The sequence below is a fragment of the Gavialis gangeticus genome, unplaced genomic scaffold (assembly GCF_001723915.1).
Source record: "Gavialis gangeticus isolate Ggan-Ray unplaced genomic scaffold, GavGan_comp1, whole genome shotgun sequence".
Lineage (NCBI taxonomy): Eukaryota > Metazoa > Chordata > Crocodylia > Gavialidae > Gavialis > Gavialis gangeticus.
This window is the reverse complement of record NW_017729022.1, coordinates 68,749,788-68,770,213: the sequence shown is the minus strand read 5'-3', so window position 1 is coordinate 68,770,213 and position 20,426 is coordinate 68,749,788. Positions and strand designations below refer to the sequence as shown.

The following is a 20,426-nucleotide window of genomic DNA, read 5'->3' as shown; positions in this document are numbered from 1 at the left end:
TCTTTCAGAAAACAAAACATTTTCACCAGGAAAATTATTAAAAGTTTTAAGTCATTTTTTTTGGTGGAAAGTCAACAATTGTTACAAAACTTAGTTGAAAATTTCTCTTAAAATCAATTTTCTGAACATGTCTATTCAATTATGCTTGTGGTCCAAATCCTCATAGGTGCTTCTGAAAATCATACCCTGCATAAGCACCCTCCCTTAAGGGCCAGAATTTTACCCATGGCTATGTCACAGTAATCCCTTATGATTACTTAGTTTAGGCAGAAGGCAGGACAGTGTGGCACTTTTAGGCTATACAGTGACATACTGCCCTGCTTCTTGGCTAACTTAATCACAGATAACTACCTCTTAGAAATTAGCTTGTTTTAGCACTGGGCCAACCACTCTTAAGACTATTTAGGGAAAAGAGTCTGTTCAGCTGAAAGCTGAGGGGCTGTTCAGCTTGATCCAAGGAGCTCATATTCCCACACAGACTTTCCTGAGTACTGTTGGCTACTGGGGAAATATCGAGAGATGGTACCCTTCATGATATTCTGGCAAGGATAAGGGAACTTTTGTCCCCATCTCCATGACAGAAGACAGAGACTGAAGTCAGCATTTTTCAAAAGTGTTCACTAACTGGTCTGTGGGCACCCAACCTTGCATTTCTATCCCCTGTATACTGACTCTGAGAATCAGGGATTCTTTCAAGCTAGGTTCCCAAAACTTAAAGCAATCAAAATTAGCAGACATACTGAAAGTCTTAGACTACAGACCCTAAACTGAAAGCCATGAAAAAAATTTCCAGTCAGAAGGAGAACAAAGGCATTAGCCAGGGACATTTCTATTGGAGATAGAGAGAACAAGATCCCATTGCACCTCCATGTCCCAAAAATATTTCTTGGATCAGCTTCTCTCTCCCAGTCTGGGAACTGCAGGGGGAAGTGAGGGAAGCCAACTTTCCTTTTTGTGATTTGAAAGAGGGTCAAAGTCTTGTGCCAATCATGTATAAAAATAATTACACAAGTTTCAGAGACCTGGTTAGGGTGGCCATCATAGAGGACAGTCTGGTTGTCCTCTATTGATACAAAACTGGACACCTTTATGTCCTCTGTTTTTCTCTTGAAGAGAAAAACAGAGGACATAAAGGCGCCGGGTTTCGTATCAATAGAGGACAGAGTAGCAGAAAACTGGACTGTCCTCTGATGGCCATCCTAGACCTGGTGTTGGATGTTTCTCTTCCCATCCCCATTACTATTTGGTGTTTATAGGGGCAAGGGTGTTCTTGTAGGCTCGATCATCGTATCGTGATCCTGACTAACTGGGAGTTCTGTCTGTGGCCTGTCAGACCCTCCGTTTATGCTGATAAGTGGTCTGATCTTCCCTCCATGATCAGTTGTCCTGAAGCCACATTTCACTCACAGTCAAGCCCTTGCGTTCTGACTACTCCGTGTGTATGTGTGTATCACTGAAGCAGTAAAGTCATTGTCTCTGCTTCTGGAGACAGGGTGCCATGTAAAGTGTTCTGCAGCTGGTATGTGTGGGGGTGGTGCACACCGTGCATGGAAACTGGGATTGCCATCAGGGTTTCAACTGCTTTGCTGCATTTGCAGCCATAGAAACTAAATCTGGCATAGAGGCACCGAGAGCTATATCACTGGGCTATTCTTTGAGTCCAGACTCATACAAGAGTCTATATTTCCTTCCTTTGCCTAGTACTTAGCATCCCTATTAGTTTAATTTTTAGTGTAGGGTTTCGTTTTGAGGGGAAACAATAAAGCAGTTAACACAAAAGTAAGGAAAACTGACAGTCCTTATTTTGATCCTGCAGTTCAAATACTGTCAGAGCACGAGTTCAGGCAAGAGTTAGACAAAGCATCCCATTTGAAATTTCAAGCTACATTTCTAAAATATACAGAGAAAAAGAGATTCATGTTCTCCACTGAGTGTTTTTCTTATGGCTCTTGTTGTGAAAATATGGTCCAATATGATACATGACTTTGCTATTCAATAAGATAATAAAGTCCCAATAAAATTAGGCAATTGCTATTTTGTACAAAATAAAGCAGGATTGCTTTTATGTGGGGGTATGTGTGTGTGTATGTTTAATTTTAAAGCTTCATATCTATAGGTCATATCCCTCATCACGCCTCTTCTGGGTGTAATCTTTATCCCTCTCTCAAGAAAAAGACTCTGACAACCTAAACAGCAACATCCTACTCCTCAACCTCCTCTATCATAACGTTCTCCGCTCATCTTTACTTCCAGACATTAGAAAGGAATGAAAAAGAATTACATTTCCCTTCACAACTCCCTTTAGACGCCAGTCCCTTGACATATAAGTGGGATTTCCAATGTTAAACATATCTTGTTAGTTGTGCATATATACAACACAGGGATTATCAAAGTAATTTGACTGCCAGCATTATCAGCTTCCATCAAGGAGATAAACAGCCCTTAAGAATAATTTATCTGTGATCAGCTTCACTTGTTGGTAAGTGAAAAGGTCTTGCTGAAACAGGTAGCTCTGGAGCTGCTCAGAAAATGCCCTTTTACCTCCTACCTCCCACCAGCCCCTCAAATCTTGAGCCATCTTTTTTAATTAAGAAACAAAACAAAACAAAACAACAACAGATTTTGAGCAGCCAAAATCTTGGGCTGAAAGCTGCCAAAAGCCAAAAATGTTTCAGCTGAGAGGTATCCAACTGAAAATTTCATTTTTCAAAGAAATGTTTCTTTTCTGTAAAAAACAAACAAACAACCCCTCCCCCCCAAAAAACAAACAAACCAAAAAAGCCTGTGGTTTTGTTGAAAACCCAATTGTCCACTGAATACATATTTAATGGAAAATTTCTGAATATCCGTCAGGTACCTTGGTTCCTCCCATTCAGGTATAGACAAGCTTTGTTAGGGGTTACCACATCTGCAAGAAGGAATCCTACAAGTATACAAATCTGAGGAAACAGTTTGAACTGTGATTTGTGATCTTACTATTAATCTATATCTTCATAAATCCATGTCCTAGGAAAGGAATGAGTGGACAGTATGTAATATGTAGCCTGTCTTTTACAGCAGGTTTGATAGGGCACCTGCTCATAGTTCTTCATATGAATTTGCAAGAAACAATGGAGACCATAGTGGCTATAATATGTATAATCTAGACAGTTGATACAATGCCACATAATAACCCAGGGGAATATTATTAAATCAAGGTGGCATAAATGAAAAGATAATAAGCATCTCTGGCCTACTCCATTAAGTGTATGAGCGTAGAAAAGATCATCAAAAGCCGTAGTTTAGTGAGGGAGTAGCACTTAGCGGCCTCACAGGGTCTGAAAGTTGTTCCCATTTTCACATTTTTGTTAATGATTTATTGGTAGATAGCAAAACGGAAGGTATTAAGTTAACAGATGGCCTTCTACCTGAAGAACAATAACCCTAAACAGGACAAAAACAGCAGCACAGGCCAGATTTTGTTCTCATGTGCCTATGTGTTGCTCCTTCTGAAATTATAAAAAGTGAAGTAATTTTTCTGCATCTGAGCATAGAATTTATCTGTTAAGAGTCAACAACACTGGAAAAAGCTGTTTGTCTTAGGGAAAAAAATGCTGGACAGTAGGGGTGTGTGAAATGGGCTGTATTTGATTTGGATTCAGCCCAAATCGGGGACAGTGACTCGATTTGTTGATTCAGATCACTGTCCCAATTCAATTTAGCCGAATACAAATCTGAATATTTGATGCTAATTCAGAGAATCAGCGATTCAGCCATAGATACAGCTTTAAATGTTTTTTCTATATACCTCAAGGTACCAGGCGTGGCTCCTGAATGCTGTGATGGTGGGGCAGATGGTGCATCCCACGGGAGTACTTCTGGTCCACTTCTGGGTCCACCATCAAGCATGCTGGGGGCCCTCATCACATTGCCCCCTGCAACTGGCTGCAGGGGGACCCCAGGTACCCCCCCCAGACCCAGGAGGCACCAGTCACTGAGCAAGGGGGCACAGGGAGTCCCCCAGCACGCTCCCCGGTGGACCCAGAAGTGGACCAGAAATGCTTCTGGTCCACTTCTGGGTCTGCTGTCGAGCACACGGAGGACCCCCACCCCCACGCTCCTGTGGGATGCTCCATCCGCCCCATCATCGCAGCATTCACAAGCCGCCTGGTACCTTGATGTATGCAGAAAAAACATTTAAAGCTGTGTCTATGACCAAATCGCTGATTCTTTCAGAATCTCTCTTTATTGATTCAGAGAGCTCCGATTTGATTTGGAGAGATTAAAGGGTCTTCTGATTTGATTTTGATTTGGAGATTCAGGCACCGAATCGGACCAAATCTCCGCCAATCAAATCAGTGACTGAAGTGCCCTGTTAAAAGGAACTAGTAACAACACTTATGTTTAGTTTGTCAAGCATTTTCTATTGCAAGAGAAACTTGTGACTTGTTTCTTGAGAAACTCTCCCACTTCCACAGTTTGCAGCAGTCCTTTAATAATTCAGCAGAGGTAGGACCCTCTGACTACAGAAGTGCCTTTTCTATGTTGCCAAAAAAATCCTTTTGGTGAACTATATTCTGTTAAAACTGTTGTTTCTTGTCTTTCATTCATTTTCCCTCAGGAAAGTTGTGGCTGTCTGCCAGAATAATACCCACATTCCCAAACATTGTGAGCTGGGCTGCCATCAGCAGAGTAGCAGCAGGAACAAATATTGTATTGGAAATGCCTGGGATTTGCAACAGCAGTTGTAGTGGGCAAGAAACAGGCTGGGTTCATATAGCTCCCAGGGAGAGTGCTCTGTTGTGGGGGAACCTAGATTAAGTGCCTTCCAAGACCCAGTAAAGTATTGCCACCCCAATAGCATACCTACCAGAGCCTGCTTTGTAGGTGGAAGTGGCAGCAGTGGTTACTCCCACTAGGGGCCAGGCCAGTTGTGGCAGTGGCAGCAGCAGTGATGGTATCTGGGCTGGCAGTGGTGGTAGCTGCCATTTTTTCATGCCTCTCTAAGTGGGCACCTGGGACCGGCGCTTGAGTCACCCACCCCTCATTACACTACTGTGGAGCCCAGGAAAGTTTAGGCAGGGAAAATATGGGCAATATATGAATTAACATGTGCAGCCCTGTAACAGCACATGACTATGTGGTGAGGCCCAAGGTACTTACAAATAAGCCGGTTAATTTTATACTGAGCAAATGGACTGTCTGGTCTGTGGTCCTTGTACTACTACAAACTGGAAAATGGTATACGAGGTTATAGCTGTATCTGGCGATTATAGTGATGACAGAGTTGACTTGGAGATGACTTAAACTGTACCCTCAGTCAAAAGAGGGATGTTGATGCCATCTAAATCCTCAGAGGATCTACAGCCTTGCAGATCACAAACATCTAGGAATTATTTGTGTGTGTATTTTTACAACTCTTACAAGAATTGAAGTGAAAGACAGCTCATCATTAAAAAAACTGGTTCATTTTTTACCTTTGTACTTCTTTTCTCTTGGATTTTTTTTTTAATTTTGAAAATCAGAAATGAGTAAACAAAACAATTAGTTATTTTGGGAAGCTGTTAATTTAGAAGGAGGCAAGAAAATTCTCTGAACAGTAGAACACAATATTATATACTGTCTTCTTCTGTTTTTCTTGACCAGATTAATATTTGTAATCTTAGAAATGCTGCGTATGGCATACCTCACCCCTGTGTTAGTTTGTGGTCCATTACAGGTTTACAGTCTGTAATTGGCATGAGTACCTCCCTTAGCTCAGGTAGCAATATGGTTTTAGAATATGCTATGGAGCTGAAGGTCCCAAATTGCTACTCTCCTGGTGACTATTTGGAGGATTAAATCATATGGATGCATGCCTTGTATAGCAACAGCTTATACACATGATCCTGCTCCTCTTGTCAGAGTCAGCTGCGCTAAAATGTGTGTCTCACTTGAGGTGTGCCAGTCTAGGGTAAGCTGGCTTACATATTTCTAGATTTTAACCCATACTTTTCAAAAATTGTGAATTGTGAGCATTCTCCTTGAACCAGTGGTTTCTTATCAGTTGATCACTACCTGAGCAGTTTCCACTGAAATTACGTACTGTTTTTTATTTCTCAATAGATGAGGAAAAAGAAAACAACAGAGCATCCAAACCACACTCTACTCCAGCTACTCTCCAATGGTAAGACTCCTGTTTCTCAAACCCCTGTTAATCCCTAAAATTTTCCACTTAATTTTTCCATAGTTAAAGTGTGTGTGTTGTGGGGAGGGGGTGTGGTTGTACACTGAAAAGTTCTGATCCATTTTGGAGAGAGGCATTTTCCAGTTTCTGATCCAATTCTGGTAGATTGCCACTTAACCAATAAAGACTGATGTTTTCATTTAATTTTTTTTAAATAAAGAGAAATAAATACCAAATCCAGGCCCTGATTCAGCAAAACACTGATGCATGTGCTTTAGTCCATTCCTGTTGACTACTTTGTTGAAATGTGGTCCCAGCAATTTAAGGCAGAGGCAGAATAAAAGCTAGGCTGGTCTGTGCCTGGCTCATTAGTTTTTCCTTCTCATAATCCCATGGGTAGGGAGACAGGGAGGAGAAAGAGATGGGGTAGATGCAGAGTCGAAAGCAGGCAGGTCTACCAGAACATTGTTGTGTCCCCCACTGTGAATAAGTTAGTGCTCTACCTATTCACTCTTACTGACTGCAGCACTTGCACTTATTGAATGGCACAAACTACACAGTCTTCAATCCACTGTTTCTGTAGCTCACTTCTTTTGCTTTGGTTACTTTTGTTAGTTGGTTTCAAAGGGAATTGAGGGTACAAAGCACCTTGTAGGAGGTGCTCTGGACCTGACTGGCTGGAACTCTGATCTATAGCCATCTGAGGTTCAAGGTCAGGGGGCTTTGGTTCAGACACTGTTGGAAATCAGTGTTTCTTGGCTTGTTTTAATACTTATAAAGAAAATACATTGAGAGGCTATTGTTCTCTCCACTCTACTTCAGCTATAAGTGCTTTTCAATTTGACAGGTGAAAAATGGGTTAACATACAATGTCAGTCTTAGCAGTGTGTTAGAATACTTCTCTGTCTACATCAGTCTCCTGAAACCAGTTTCATTAAGGGGACAGGAAGTAGAGGAGCCATTTTTCCCAACATGGACACCCATTAGACTTTTAGGTTGGCATTCAGGCACTCAAGTGCCCGTGTTTGGTAAATGCTAATCTAGCCTGCAGCTGCAATACTTGGGAGTTTTACATTGGCCATCTGAGTATGAAAATTGGCTTGATGGTCTACTTCCAGCATCCTTTGGTGTGGACCTGATTGAATTCAAAGAATAATCTATCCAACATATTTGGATTTTTTCTTCATGTGAAATATTCCCAGACAGAATGCAATACCTTTACCATTATTTGTTCTTTTAACTTAAACCAATTATTTTGTGGATTATTTTTCCTTCTATAAAATGATCTAGAATAACATGTGTGTAGTTTGTGCCCCGATCGGATGAGCTTACAAACACTTCTGATACAAATGCTCACACTTACAACTTTAAATTAATGCACTTGACTTGGCTTTCTGCAGATATTTGTGTCAGAGTAAAATTCAGTCTCCCATATGTTTGTAGTGAGGGAATGAAAAAGGAGAGAGAACATAGCCTGAGACATTAAATAAAAATAATAGTGAGTGTTCATGACTTCGGTATTATTATCTTGCATCATTCATCCAGTCTATTTCAGTGTAATGCAAACAGGATAATGTACAACAGTCTATCTGAAATAAAATAGCAAACCGTGCTTAGCAAGTCACAGATTCAGGACAATGTTTATTTTGTGATAGTGCCACTTAGGAGCCTTTTTCCCAAAGGAGAAAATAACATAGTAGCCAAGAAGTCAGAACTAATTAGAACACATGCCAGTGATACTGTTCCCAAAAGAAAACATGCAAATACTGTAAACAGTCTTCTGCCAAATACTTTCAAGCTTCCTCAGTCATAAAGGTTAGTAAATCCCTAAACTCCTGGGATATAGAGCTCTGCTGGAATGCAGTCTAAACAATAATGCCCATTCAGCAGCGTTCACCATAGAATCCTAGAATTTAGAAATGAAAAAGGCTTATTACATCACTCAGTCTGTCCCCCGTGCCAGTGCATCTGCTTCCTGCTACCTACACGTTGCATTATGTTTCCTCCATATTTATGTAGCGCACACATTTTCCCTTTTACTCTTGGAGCATGTGATTCCCTCTACTCAATACTCCCCTCAAAAAATATGTGAAGAAACAGAAATAGACAAAGCCACTTTTTCTGTTTTCCAAAAGTGATTTTTTTTCCCCTGGCACAACACAGAACAATTTAGCTTGCTTATATATTGATGCCCCCTTGTATCAGAGCTTTTCAGTTCAGCACCTGTGTCATACAATAGTAGTTTGTTGTTTTTCTGTTGTCTTGGACTACAGCCTTAAATGCTTTTTGTCTTAGTGGGGTAGCTGCACTAATGGATTTCATAGACTGCATAAAATCACACCCTCTTGAGCAGAGGGTTGTGAAGTCCTAAACTTGTATGGTGCAATGATATTGATGTATACTGTTTCAAGAAGCTCTAGGTATTGTGGTAGTACCCAGAAGCTCTAGTTATGGACCAGGACCCCATTTTTCTACCTGCTCTACAAACCCAGAACAAATCCCATCCACTAGTTCAGCTGCCTGCAGTTATTTGTCAGCTTTTGCCTGCCTGTGTCTTGGGCTTTGCCATTCTGCAACAGTGTTCTGTTTGGCAGAGCTCAGTGTAAACCTGGGCCACTCCCCCCTGGCTAGATTGAAGAGCGAGATAAATGGTGATACACATTTTTCATCAGGTGTCACGGGCACATTATTGTGTGGCATCATATTCACATGGATTTTACAGCTGGGAGGACCACTGTGAGCTCTGCTGTCTGGCAGTGCTTGACAGAGTAAAGCTGGATCTTTACTGGATGTGAGAGAGTAATATTGGCTATCATATGTAATGAAGGAGAATGAGTGGTGGAGGTGAAACGCAGGAGAAAGGAAAGAGAAGAAGGCAAATGTATCAGAGGCAGAGGTGTTGGCAGCTGTTTCAACTCCTGAGGCAGAGGTGGGGAGGGGTAAGAGAAATTATGCTGACCAGTGAAGGGGAGGGCAGGAAGAGGGGAGGGGAAGAGGAGTCTTACCTTCCCAGCTCTCTTTCAGTGGCAGCTGCTACTGCCCTGGCTGCTGCTGCAGCAGCATGGGCTTGGGCTGCTGTCCCTGGGGGACAGGTAGCAGCATGGGTTTCCTGAGGGACACTTCTGGTGCCCTGTTGGCTCCTTCCTCCCCCCTGTGGCAAAGCTCCCTGGTGGTGGTGGAGGGTGCTCATTCCACCCCTTCTCCCCCAGATACTCTACTAAGCATGGGGCTGGGGCTGCCCAGCTCTTGTGGCCAGGCAGTGCAGGGCCGTGCATGCTGTAGCAAAGACTCTGGAAGGGAGGGGGCCATACTAATGCCCCTTCTCAGCTGGGCACACATCCTCCCACTTAGTTATGTTTCTGACAAGAGGGCAGAAAGAAAGATAGAATGGAAATGTGTAAACTGCATTGCATGGTTTGTTTTTCCTCCATATTTGCATGTTGTAAAAGAATAGAAAACATACAGGATACATGGGTTTGTCTGTGGCAAAGATCAGGCCCCTGGCATTTAATGGGGGTAGAGGCCCAGTTCTCTAGAGGCAACAGCATTTAAACAATAGATACAGGAAGGAAAGGATGCCAAAGGAGTTTTCAGTGACTGGCAGCATGACTTGTCAGTCTTTTCCTAGAACTATTTTTTTCTTCATTTTGTTGATGACAAAAAGGAGAATGCAAGGCTTTAGAAATATTCTGCTACAGCACACCAGAGCATACCAGAACACTTCAGAAAATTTAATCAGGGTTGAATCTTATTTTAATTATATGAACATAAGAATATTCAGTATCCTGTGGTAGTCTATATTCCTGTATGCCTTATCTATTACCTGAAAACTTGCTTTCTGCTAGACCCGTTGTTGTCAAAATAGTCTTGATTCTCTCTCAATTACTTAACCCAATAAAAAGTTGGAAACTAAGACTTCTGTCAAGTTGCATTTTTTGTCTTTCTGTCTTGCTTTTTAGTTTGCAAATTCTTTAGGACAGAGGTTACCGTCTCTTGCTTTTGTGTACAGAGGCTGACTGACATAATGGGTGTTACCAGAGTACAAATAAATAACAGCATGCTGAATTAAGGTCAGCTAATTTTTATATTCTACAAGGTCCATAAAGACAGCCAGAAAGAGGAAAATGAGAAGGTTTATCAGAATAGATCTTTTTAGTCTTAATATATGCATTATGATTGCATCACACACAACTTAATCCTTTATGTAATTCAGAATAGTAAATAGCAATATTCTGTTGCTTCAAAGTTTTAAAAAATAAATTCTGTAATAGCTAACATTTATGGGCATGATTCAGGTGTAGAATTGTCCCTTCTAATTTAGAAGTGTGTAAGTATAAGGAGGAAAACAGTAATAAGGGCAGATAAAATTCTTTCCTGAAAAAATGATTAGGGTTTTTATTGTAATACTATGAGTACTACAAAGCTTTCATTGTGAACTACTGGATTTCACATAGCTTTATTAGGACGCTTTTAAAAAGTATATATATTATTTCTGATAATGATTTGTTAGGTAGCAGATTGAGTTCATTATCTTTCCACAATACTGTAGGGTGAAGCTGAATTCAAAATATGATAAAGTTGTTAAATAAAAGACAGGAAAATAAAAGAAATAGAGCAAGATGGGTTTTTTGATCATTAAAAAAAAAGTTCAGGTATAATGGAGCATTGTTCAGTATCAGACTAATGACTCTCTGTGAAAGAGAAGAGAAAAAGAGAAAAATTCATCAGATATGAACAGAAATAATTAACTACTTTTCTTTCACTCTTGCCTTGGTCAGGAAACCTGACATTCCAATTAGCAGCTATGGTATACAAACGAACTCTCTGGGTTTTGAAAAGAGGTTTTGTTAAAGGTCTATGAATTTAGGGAAAGATGCCGTGATGATATTCCTGTAGAAACCAAGGAAGAATAGATGTTGCCCATACAAACCAATTCCATTCATCTGACGGATATCTTATTAAAATAGTTTGCAATCACAAATGATCATGATAGCTGAAATGGAGGGAGGGTGATGAAAAATTTAATGAAACAGAGCAACTAGCTATTTGGAGAGATCTGAACTTTTACAGGTTGCCAATTATGGGCTGTGTTTGTTTCAAACAAAAAATAAAAAAACAGGTTTCCCAAGTGCATGTTGATTCTGGCAATGTAATTAACAAAATGCAGCATACGCTTTCTGCCCCCATTCAACAAAGAATATATGCACCTACCTATCTATAAGCATGTGAGTAGCACCACGGACTGATTGCTGATTTAGAGTTAGGCATGTCCTTAAGTAACATCCTGAATTAGGGGGTCTCTTATTTGGGAGAGCTCAACAATCAGAAAATACCCTTTCAAAAGAACATTCTCTCTCAAAATCTGTGTGGGGACTCTCAAATTTTAAAGGTGAAGAATGTAAGTATATCCTATATGCATGTTTAAAATGAAATACATCGCACAGAAGCTATCACTTTCTCTGAGATGGAGCAGGATGATATTTTAATATTACATGCAGTCCATACATTACTTTTAGGCTATGTTGCAAATTAGCAGCTGGAAGAAGTTATTAAACAAAACTGGAGCCATGTACATCCTTATATTTATGCAAAAAAAATTCTGTTGGCTGCACCTACTTCCTTTATGTGAAGAATCAAGCAAATGAAGACAAGTGAAAATATTTTAAAGGTGTCATGCTACCAGCGGTGACCCTAGTCTAAAGCACCTAAAGCATTTAAGAATGCTGTCTCAGTAACCTCTGTAGTTATACAGTTCGGGTATGCATTTAAGCTGTGATAGATTCCTACTCATTTTTAAAATAGCACTTAGGAACTTCCCTAAGGGATCAGGGCCTCCTTGTGTTGTGTACAGTATTAGACAGAAACAAAAGGTATGTCTATGCTGCACGGTGTGGATTTATCCACACAAGCCAGTCTCTGTCCACAAGAACTTGCAATCAACATATCAGACAGGTTATAACAGGTAAATGAAATGGATGAATGGGGTGAGTTGGAAGGTTGAGGTGTCAGTAAAACACTCAGAGTTTAGCAGAAAAGCAGAGGTCAGACAGTTTGCCCTTTAAATGTGCAGGTTTGCATGCTGCCTCCAAAACAGGACAGCCAACATATTTGCAGTTTTCTTTGTTTGGAATTTGCTTTTTAAGGCTGGAGGAGAACTATGAGATTGCAGAAGGAGTTTGCATTCCTCGAAGCGCTCTCTACATGCATTACTTGGATTTCTGTGAGAAAAACGACACACAGCCTGTTAATGCGGCCAGCTTTGGGAAGGTGAGTCTAAACAGCAATAATATGCGTTGTGCTTTAACCTAGGTCAGTTGAGCTTTAACTACTTAAAAGTTGGGGGGGCGGAGGGGAGAGGATAAAAAGCCCTAAAATAGGGAGAACCGTCCTTTCCACTTAGAGAGGATGATACATGAAAGAAATATTTGTGTATTATGATTTCAGGGAAAACGCTAAGCATATTAAAATATCCAACAGGTAAAAGAATCATTTCTCACCATGATTACCCTTCATAAGGCTTTTAAAAACCTGTTTTTATTACCTGCCTGTTGGTGTCATCTATCTTGCTTCATAGTGTCATCATTTATGGTTTTGGCATCATGGAGACCAAATACAAGAGAGAGTAAAACAAGTTTTCTTACACTTCAATACTGTTGTAACCATTATAATAATTTTTAAGGGTTAAAAATAAAGGGCTTAATTCAGGTCATAAAACTGCCTAGTGGGGACACACGTGTACATTTAATACTGCACAAATGTTCAAATGACTGTTGACTTCAGTAAAGTTACTCCTGATTTACACCTGCAGGAATCAGAGTGGAACCAGGCCCATTAGTCACAAAAGGGGGTAAGTGGGACTAAAGCAGTGAATAGGTCTTGTTGGCCTGCTTGAGAGACTAAATTTTACGCGTACCGTATATTTGTGATCTGTAAATTTCTTAGTTCTGTGCTTCAGCACTGAGTTTCACTAGCATTGTTTATCTAAGGTGTTCTCACTAACTTGGGTCATTACAAAAAGTTCCTAGTATTTCTTGATTTCCCTTTATATGGAAAATGAGATAGATTTTGCTTAAAACTGGAAGTTATTCATGCCCAAGACCTTCAAATCTTGTATTTTTGATAAGACACATTTGGAAGTTTACCAGATGTTTGTTTGGTTTTTTTACAAGCATCAAGCTTCAGGTAATTAGTCTGAAGGCTAATCACATTTAATGTATACAATATTAATTGTGCAGCAGTACTAAATTTTGCTCTGCAGTGAACTTCTCTCATAGCATGGGAATGCCACAAAGAGCACTAACAGATTGAGCTAGAGTAGTATGACCACTGAGAAAGTAATAATTTTTGAAGCACATGTGCCATAAATGCCTTGGAAGTGGAGCTGTCCTCCCAGTGCAGTATAGTAGGTGCCATTTGAGGGCTTCCACATTTAGCTTGTGGAACAGAAACCCCAGACACTTTTGCCCTTATTGGGACTGATGAAGTGAACTGCAGCTGTCATCTACTCAAGAAAAAGAGGTTGGTTGTTCTGTGAAATCTTTTTTAGTGAAATTATAGACAGCCTTTGAGTGAATCTCATTGAATTTATGATTCATCTTTGAACTTTAACTTTGTGGGCAATGTTAAACATTTTGCCTCCTGATTTTTTTTCCTCTTTTAAACACTGGTAGTTTTTAGTTAGACAGAGAGCTCGGTACTTTAAAATGTGCAATAACATATTACTACTTATTCAGATATTTCTTCTTAATTGATAGAGGAGAGCTGAATTAACAAGTGCTCTTAAGATTTCATTTATAAATGCCTTTTCAGGGATATGTTGACCAGAACTGTTTGCAACAGACCAAGACTTAGTGTACAGGGCTGCAGCTCAGGAATGGTTTTACAGCCTGTTTTAAATGCCGTATGTGCACAAGATGGATAAAAATGAAGGGAGTTCCCAAAAAAGTAAGAAAAGTAATAAGGGCTTGGAGGAAATGAGCTGCAGTAGGAGGTATAAGTAAGATAATCCCCAAAAGGACTTTTCCCTCAAGTGACTTAAGGACTTCTGAAAATGGAGGCAGGCCCCCATATCCCTGTGGCTCCATACAGACACTTGGGTTGGTTATGGGAAGGTTAGATCAGATTAAAAATGGCCCCCCAATCCAACTTAGTTTGTCTGGGTGTGTACCTTATGCTACTTAGATGGATTGAAGTGCAAATTGTACAGATGTTCAGGACAGTTAGATTAGTGTAAAAATTGCCAACCCTTTTTAAATGAATCCTACCCTTAAGGCACACTCAGCTTAGTTCAGGCTGGTCATTTTTAAACCAATCTAACTGTTCTGAATTTCTGCACAGTTCCCAGCATAGCCCCAGGGCTGAGAAAGCCCAATCATTGGCCGCAGCCACTGAACTTCTCCTACCCCTTCCCTGGCATCAAGCTATTTTTAGTCCCTCCCCCCTCGCCCCCCCACCTCCACCAGTGCACTAAACCTCCCATCCCACAGTCCACTCCCAGTGCCGATTTTACTGGCATTCACCAGTGCCAGGAGCTGAGCAAGTAAGTCAGAGTGGGAGGGAGGGGCAGCAGGGTGTTATTTGTCTGGGCATCAGGGGGCTAAAAATAGCCCCTGGTCCTGGGAGGTGGGGAGGAGAGCTCCCAGCCCCTGCAGCCCTACCATGGACCCCACCTGCCTCTCAGTCCCCCAGTCCCTGCCACAGACGCCTCGTGTCCCCTCCAGTTCCCCCAGTCCCTCCCATGGACACAGCCTGTCTCCTGATCTCCCCTGCAAACCATGTCCACTCCCTTGATTCCCCCACAGACTCCCCCACCCCCAGAGCCTGCTTGCTCCCCCGATATCCACCCCCCACCAGTAGCCCACCCACCTTACCTTAGATCAGGTGGCCATTTTTAACTCCATCTAACCTTCCCCTAACCTCCCTGAATGTCTATATGCAGCCTGGTGGTACATTCACAGTAAGAAAAAGGTATTTCATATGGTAACAGACAATAAAATCATAGCGTGGGCAAATCCCTTTGCAGCTTGCATATGTGTACTGACTTCCTAGAGTTTAATTCGATCCCTAACACATGAAAATTGCAATCTAGGATTTTACTGCATGGTGATTACCCATCACATACACACATGCATGTGCATACACACACACACACACACACGCACGCACGCACACACACACCCGCACACTTTTTTTTTTGGAAAGACAAAGCCTAAGACACTTTCAAAAAATGTCCCCATATAACTTAGCTAAGCAATAACTAAGGAACGACAAACATTGGTCTACTACTTAGCATCAGAAAGTATAATATCAAAGGATGAAACTGTTGCCTCATTGAACTTAAGAACAGAAGTCCTACTGAATACCAGGGGGGCAGGATTTTACTCCGGGATAGAGTTGTACTGGTTACATTGGTCCATGCAGCCAGTTGGGAGGCATTTATGATAACTAGAGATAAGAAAAAAGGACTTCATGTGAAGAAAAAAGGACTTTGGGCTGCAGATAGGAATACTTTCTGATGGCATCACTTAAAAAAGAAACTTGAAAATGAAAATATTTAATTTTAAAATTAGGCCCAAATATTTCCTACATTCCTAAAACAGTAAATCAGCTTGTGGAAGTATTGCTTTGTACTGGAGGTGTGCAACCACTGATAGAAAGTTACCAGTAGCTTCACCTTTGTGCCTCACTCTAGCCTTCTCATTCCCTTTTCCTCCCACAGCCTACAGTGGTCTCTAATGTACCAACTTCCTTTCTTTTTGTTTCTTTTGTGACCCTGTGTGCTCCTCATTCTCTTAATCCCTCCTCTTGAAGATGTAATCTCCCTCCCCCTCCCTCCCACCCCGTTTTTCTGTTTTAACTTTATCATGCAGTGCAAGCTCACCTCTGAGATCCTGAATGTCTCCCATGGTGTGGGGGGGAACTCTGCAATCTCATGATGAGTTTACACTCCCTCCTGGTGTTTCTCCTGCAATACTATTGCATCCTGGCAGTTATATACACCCTTTTATGGTTGCCTTGTTTGACACCATGTGGCTGCACCTTTGACAGATGACAGTAAATAAATATTTTAAAATCTTAAAGAAAGAACCAGGCAAACCTAAATTAGAAGAATGAAAAAAATGTCATCCTCAAACCTCTTCAAGGAGCAGAATAGGGCCTGAATGTAGATCTACATTTTTTGTACACTTCAAAATCCCTGTGCGCCAGCAAAGTTATATCATATGCATTGATGTGAATGAGAATTAGACACCACCTTTGAAAATGGGTGCAGGTATACAGAATTTCCAGGTCAGCTCTTCTATTGGAAACTTTTGCTGGTGCGGTAATGTTGGGAGAGGGTGATTTTTTTTTCTATGCTTGGCAAAAGCCCCTGTGCAGACACAGTTAAACTGCTGTAAACATGCTTTTGCCAATGTCGCTTATTTTACTTGGGGTACTTACATACACCATGCCAGTTTACCTTTTTTAAACCTAAGGATGTGGTTTGTGTATGTGGAATCTAATAACTGTAGCAGCTTGTCATGGATATCAGTGCCAGTCAGGCAAGCTTTAACTTCCCCAGGGTAACCCTGATCCCTACGTGATAGCTCCTGATCCAGTGCAAGCTGAAATCTGTGCAAAGCTTTCTACTGGTTGGAATGTGTGCAAGACCAAGCTCTTTGGATGAGTCAGTGGTAACATAGCATAAGAGCAAGCTATGTTATTGTGGGACAGGAAGGGGCTGCAGGGTGTGTGAGGAGTCTTCTGCTCCATGGATCCATTTAGGATCTGCATAGTTGAGGTCCTGTTCCCTCTCACAGACTCAGTCTGTTTCTCTTGTCCTTCACCTTGCACTGGGGAAATGGTGGAGCAAACAGGGACAAAAATGTCGGAGTTTATGGGGAATCACTTTCTTCACTTGCAGTTTTTTCTGGAGAAGGGAATGATTGAACCTCCCATACTAAACTTGTAGTGCCATGCCTTTGGCTCCTGGCTAAGGTCATGGCATCAAGTAGAGTAACCTCTAGGCTGCTTAATTTTACTCCTTGCTGCCCACAGTTCCCAGATGCTGTTCTGGCAACAAGGGATTTTCCAGAGGCTCTAGTCTCTTTTCTACATTTATGTCCACTTTGATGGGTGGTGGCAGGGGGGATGAGAAAGATCTGAATCTGCTGCACTTATGACTGTCTTGCTCAAAAAGAGCAGTGTACAGGCAATTATCAGAACTGAGCCCAGTGCATAGGTGACTGGTAGGGGGTGCGCAGGGATGCACGTGCCCCCCCGATGGCTGACACTGATGCTGTCAGTAGGGCTGGTGCACCCCCTGACAGGGTCGGTGGCTTCCCCCAGTTTCAGGAGGCACCAGTCACTTATGGCCCAGTGAGTAGAGGGGGTATGAATGTGCTTTGCTACAATGTCAGATGAAGCATATCAGACCTGGAAGCAAAGACTTAGACCAGTGGTACTCAACTTTTTGGCCCTGCAGGGCAGATGAGTGGCCTGGGGCCAGTCCATGGGCCAAGTAGAGCTGCATATGCCAGAATTGAGTCATGGTCCCTGGCAGTACACACTGAGATTGGGCCCTGGGGGCCTGGCACCCTCTCCTGCCCCCATGTACCAGTACTTGGCCCTGGCACACCCCCTCCTCCTAGACCCCCACACAAGGATTGGGCCCTGGGGCCTGACACCCCCCACCCAGTCCCTACCCACTGAGATAGGGCATCTAATCCAGCACGTAGGGCCCAGGACTTCCCATAGGTCTGGACATTTGGCAGAAGGAGAGCAGTGGCACCACTCCCCTGTCACCAGATTTCCAGACCTGTCGGGGACCCCATGGGCCAGATGACATGGTGCCACAGGCTGGATCTGGCCCACAGGCTAGGGGTTGAGCTCCCCTTATCTAGACTTAGGACAATGGCACAAGCTAGCACAAATCAGCCTAACTCCAGGGCCAGAAGTATAAGTGGCGGATCTCTGGCACATCGTGGGGCAAAAGGTATATGTAAAGATGCCCCTAGTAATCACCAATGCTCCTTCTCATTCCACCCATGAGGGGGTAGGCAGTAGGCACAGTCATGCCTCCTCTCCTGCTCCACACTGACTGGGAGATCTGGATGGCTTAGGGGGAGAGGGGAGTGTTATTTTATATTAAGCTGATTTATCACGCTCCTTCCCACTGGTAGAAAAGGGGAGCTCTATAGGAGTGGTGCCTCAGTGGGGTGCCATTGAGAGAAAAAGTTCTCCTTTTGCTGTCCTTGGGGCAATGCATCTTCATGCCACCCTCTAACTAGAGTCTAAAGGCACCATGCAGCACAAAGTTAATATGTGACTTTGGCTGCTGTAGGTGAGATTTGCAAGAAGCACTCAGTAGCGGAGTTGTTGGGAAAACTCCAGATGGCTTCAATTCCTACAGTTAAGTCAAGATTGACCACACATGAAAATCCCACTTTTAATGCATAAAGTTGAAGGTATCAGTAGTATGAATTGTTCCTTATTTTAACAGCGATGGGTAGTAAAGAGAAAACAGCTGGGTGGGAGCAGGCCAACCCCCACAGTCAAGAGGAAGAGAGTGATTATCCTAGTGGAGTTACTTGAGACCAAACCTATAGAGGTAATTATCTTAAAGATTGAGGTGTAAGACACAATTCTTTCTGCATCTCGTACAAACTAAGAAAGTGCTCACGGTACACTAATAAAAATCGGAGGGGTACAAAAGGAAACACAGCTCATTAATGATAGACAAATGTTGGGGCCTGCTGGAGTAATGGAGATAGACCTGAAGGCAGGAGGGTGAGAGAATTCCTTCTTCTGTAGTTAGAACCTACTTGAAAATCATGAATTCTTAAAACAGATCTATGAATTTTAGCAGTTGGAATTTTTGTTGTTGTTCAAGGAGATTTCAGGTTCTGGGCTGCTATAGATTGTTTTGTTTTATTTTTACATGTATATCATTACTCTTGTTTTCAAATAAGAAGTGAGAAAAATTATGAAGCATAGCAGAGACTTCCATTTAGCACAATTCATTACATTTAACCTTTAAATATAACAGTTTAAATAAGAGGGAAAACCCTTCTTGGAAAAGTTTTGCAAAATCCAAGACTTTAGCATACAAAAAAGTGATAAAGTCTTCAAAAGCTTACAGAGATCACTGGTCTCTTCCATCATTATTTGTCAGCATGAAGACAGGGGCCTGAGCTGGCTTTTTGAATCCCATACCATGGAAGAATTTAAGTGGTATAATTGGAAAATGTAATGTTCACAGCTCAATGGTGAATGGGATAAGGAACGGTGGCCTCTGGTGCAGGGCTTGAAGGTAGAATGCACAATGCAGTTCTGATGTTAAAGATAAAAAAGACTGTGGTTGCATTTGAGTCTCATACTGCTGAGGGACATGTGGCAAGAGATGAAATTATAAATTACAAATCACATAACTGTGCAGCCAGTGACTGCTTACATGTCATCTTCTGTAGCTATCCATACCTCATGCTTGTATGTCAAATGTAGAGTACTATATATGTTGCTGCAGGGGTAGGATATTTATATTACTGTTCATAACACTTTTGTAATGTTGCATTGATACATAGGTGACTCAACTATATTTTGGTAACTCTTAAAATATTAGAATAAAAAGTTAACTGCATATTTAATTTGGATTATTATAGGCAAACTCCTCTAGGTTAAAAAAAGGATCACTGGATTAAAAGCTTCGTAGCTCTAGTGATTATGAATATATTTGGTACATTCTCCCTAAGCTGTTTAACCTCAAAAAGGAGGGATGATTTGAAGGGAGGCCCCCTTTATTATATCTGAGGCCCCCCCATAACTTTGGAGATCAAAGGTCATCTCCCATATGTACTTGCAGTAGGGTCCTCTCCTGCCTTTTCTCTCATAATATTAAAACACAGCATAGAGTTTCTGTCTGTTTACAGAAAACTGCATTACAGGATCAACTTCAAAAGAGCTGAACAAAGAGAGACATAAAAAAAAGAAAAATATATAGATGTAGTGTTATAGGTTGTAGCTGTGTTGGTCTAAGGAGTTGGTCTAATAAAAGATACCATTTTTATCCAAAGAACCTTGTCTGCTAGAAGTAGCTTTAAAATATAATTAACCTGGCCTTTCTTTTATCTAAGTCCTGGGCAGTTGCTACAGGGGCATCAGGTTGTGACAATGTGATTGCTGATATTATACAAAAAGGTGGGAGAGATTTTTTAAGTGGCTCATGTAAAAGCTAGCAACAAGGGAAGGAGGCGAGTCTGGCTGAGCTGGGCTGGGAGACACCAAGTCTTCCTGCCACACCTCA

The 20,426-nt window shown here is 41.6% G+C and overlaps 1 protein-coding gene across 1 annotated transcript in view; it reads left to right on the top strand.

The window, feature by feature from the left end:
• Nucleotides 1-20,426, top strand: part of RFX4 (regulatory factor X4) — a 152,115-nt gene that overhangs the window by 51,871 nt on the left and 79,818 nt on the right. The window contains exons 3-4 of the mRNA XM_019515335.1: nt 6,085-6,145; nt 12,289-12,412. Of these exons, the coding sequence (XP_019370880.1) occupies nt 6,085-6,145; nt 12,289-12,412 (185 nt within the window). The remainder of the gene's footprint in view (nt 1-6,084; nt 6,146-12,288; nt 12,413-20,426) is intronic.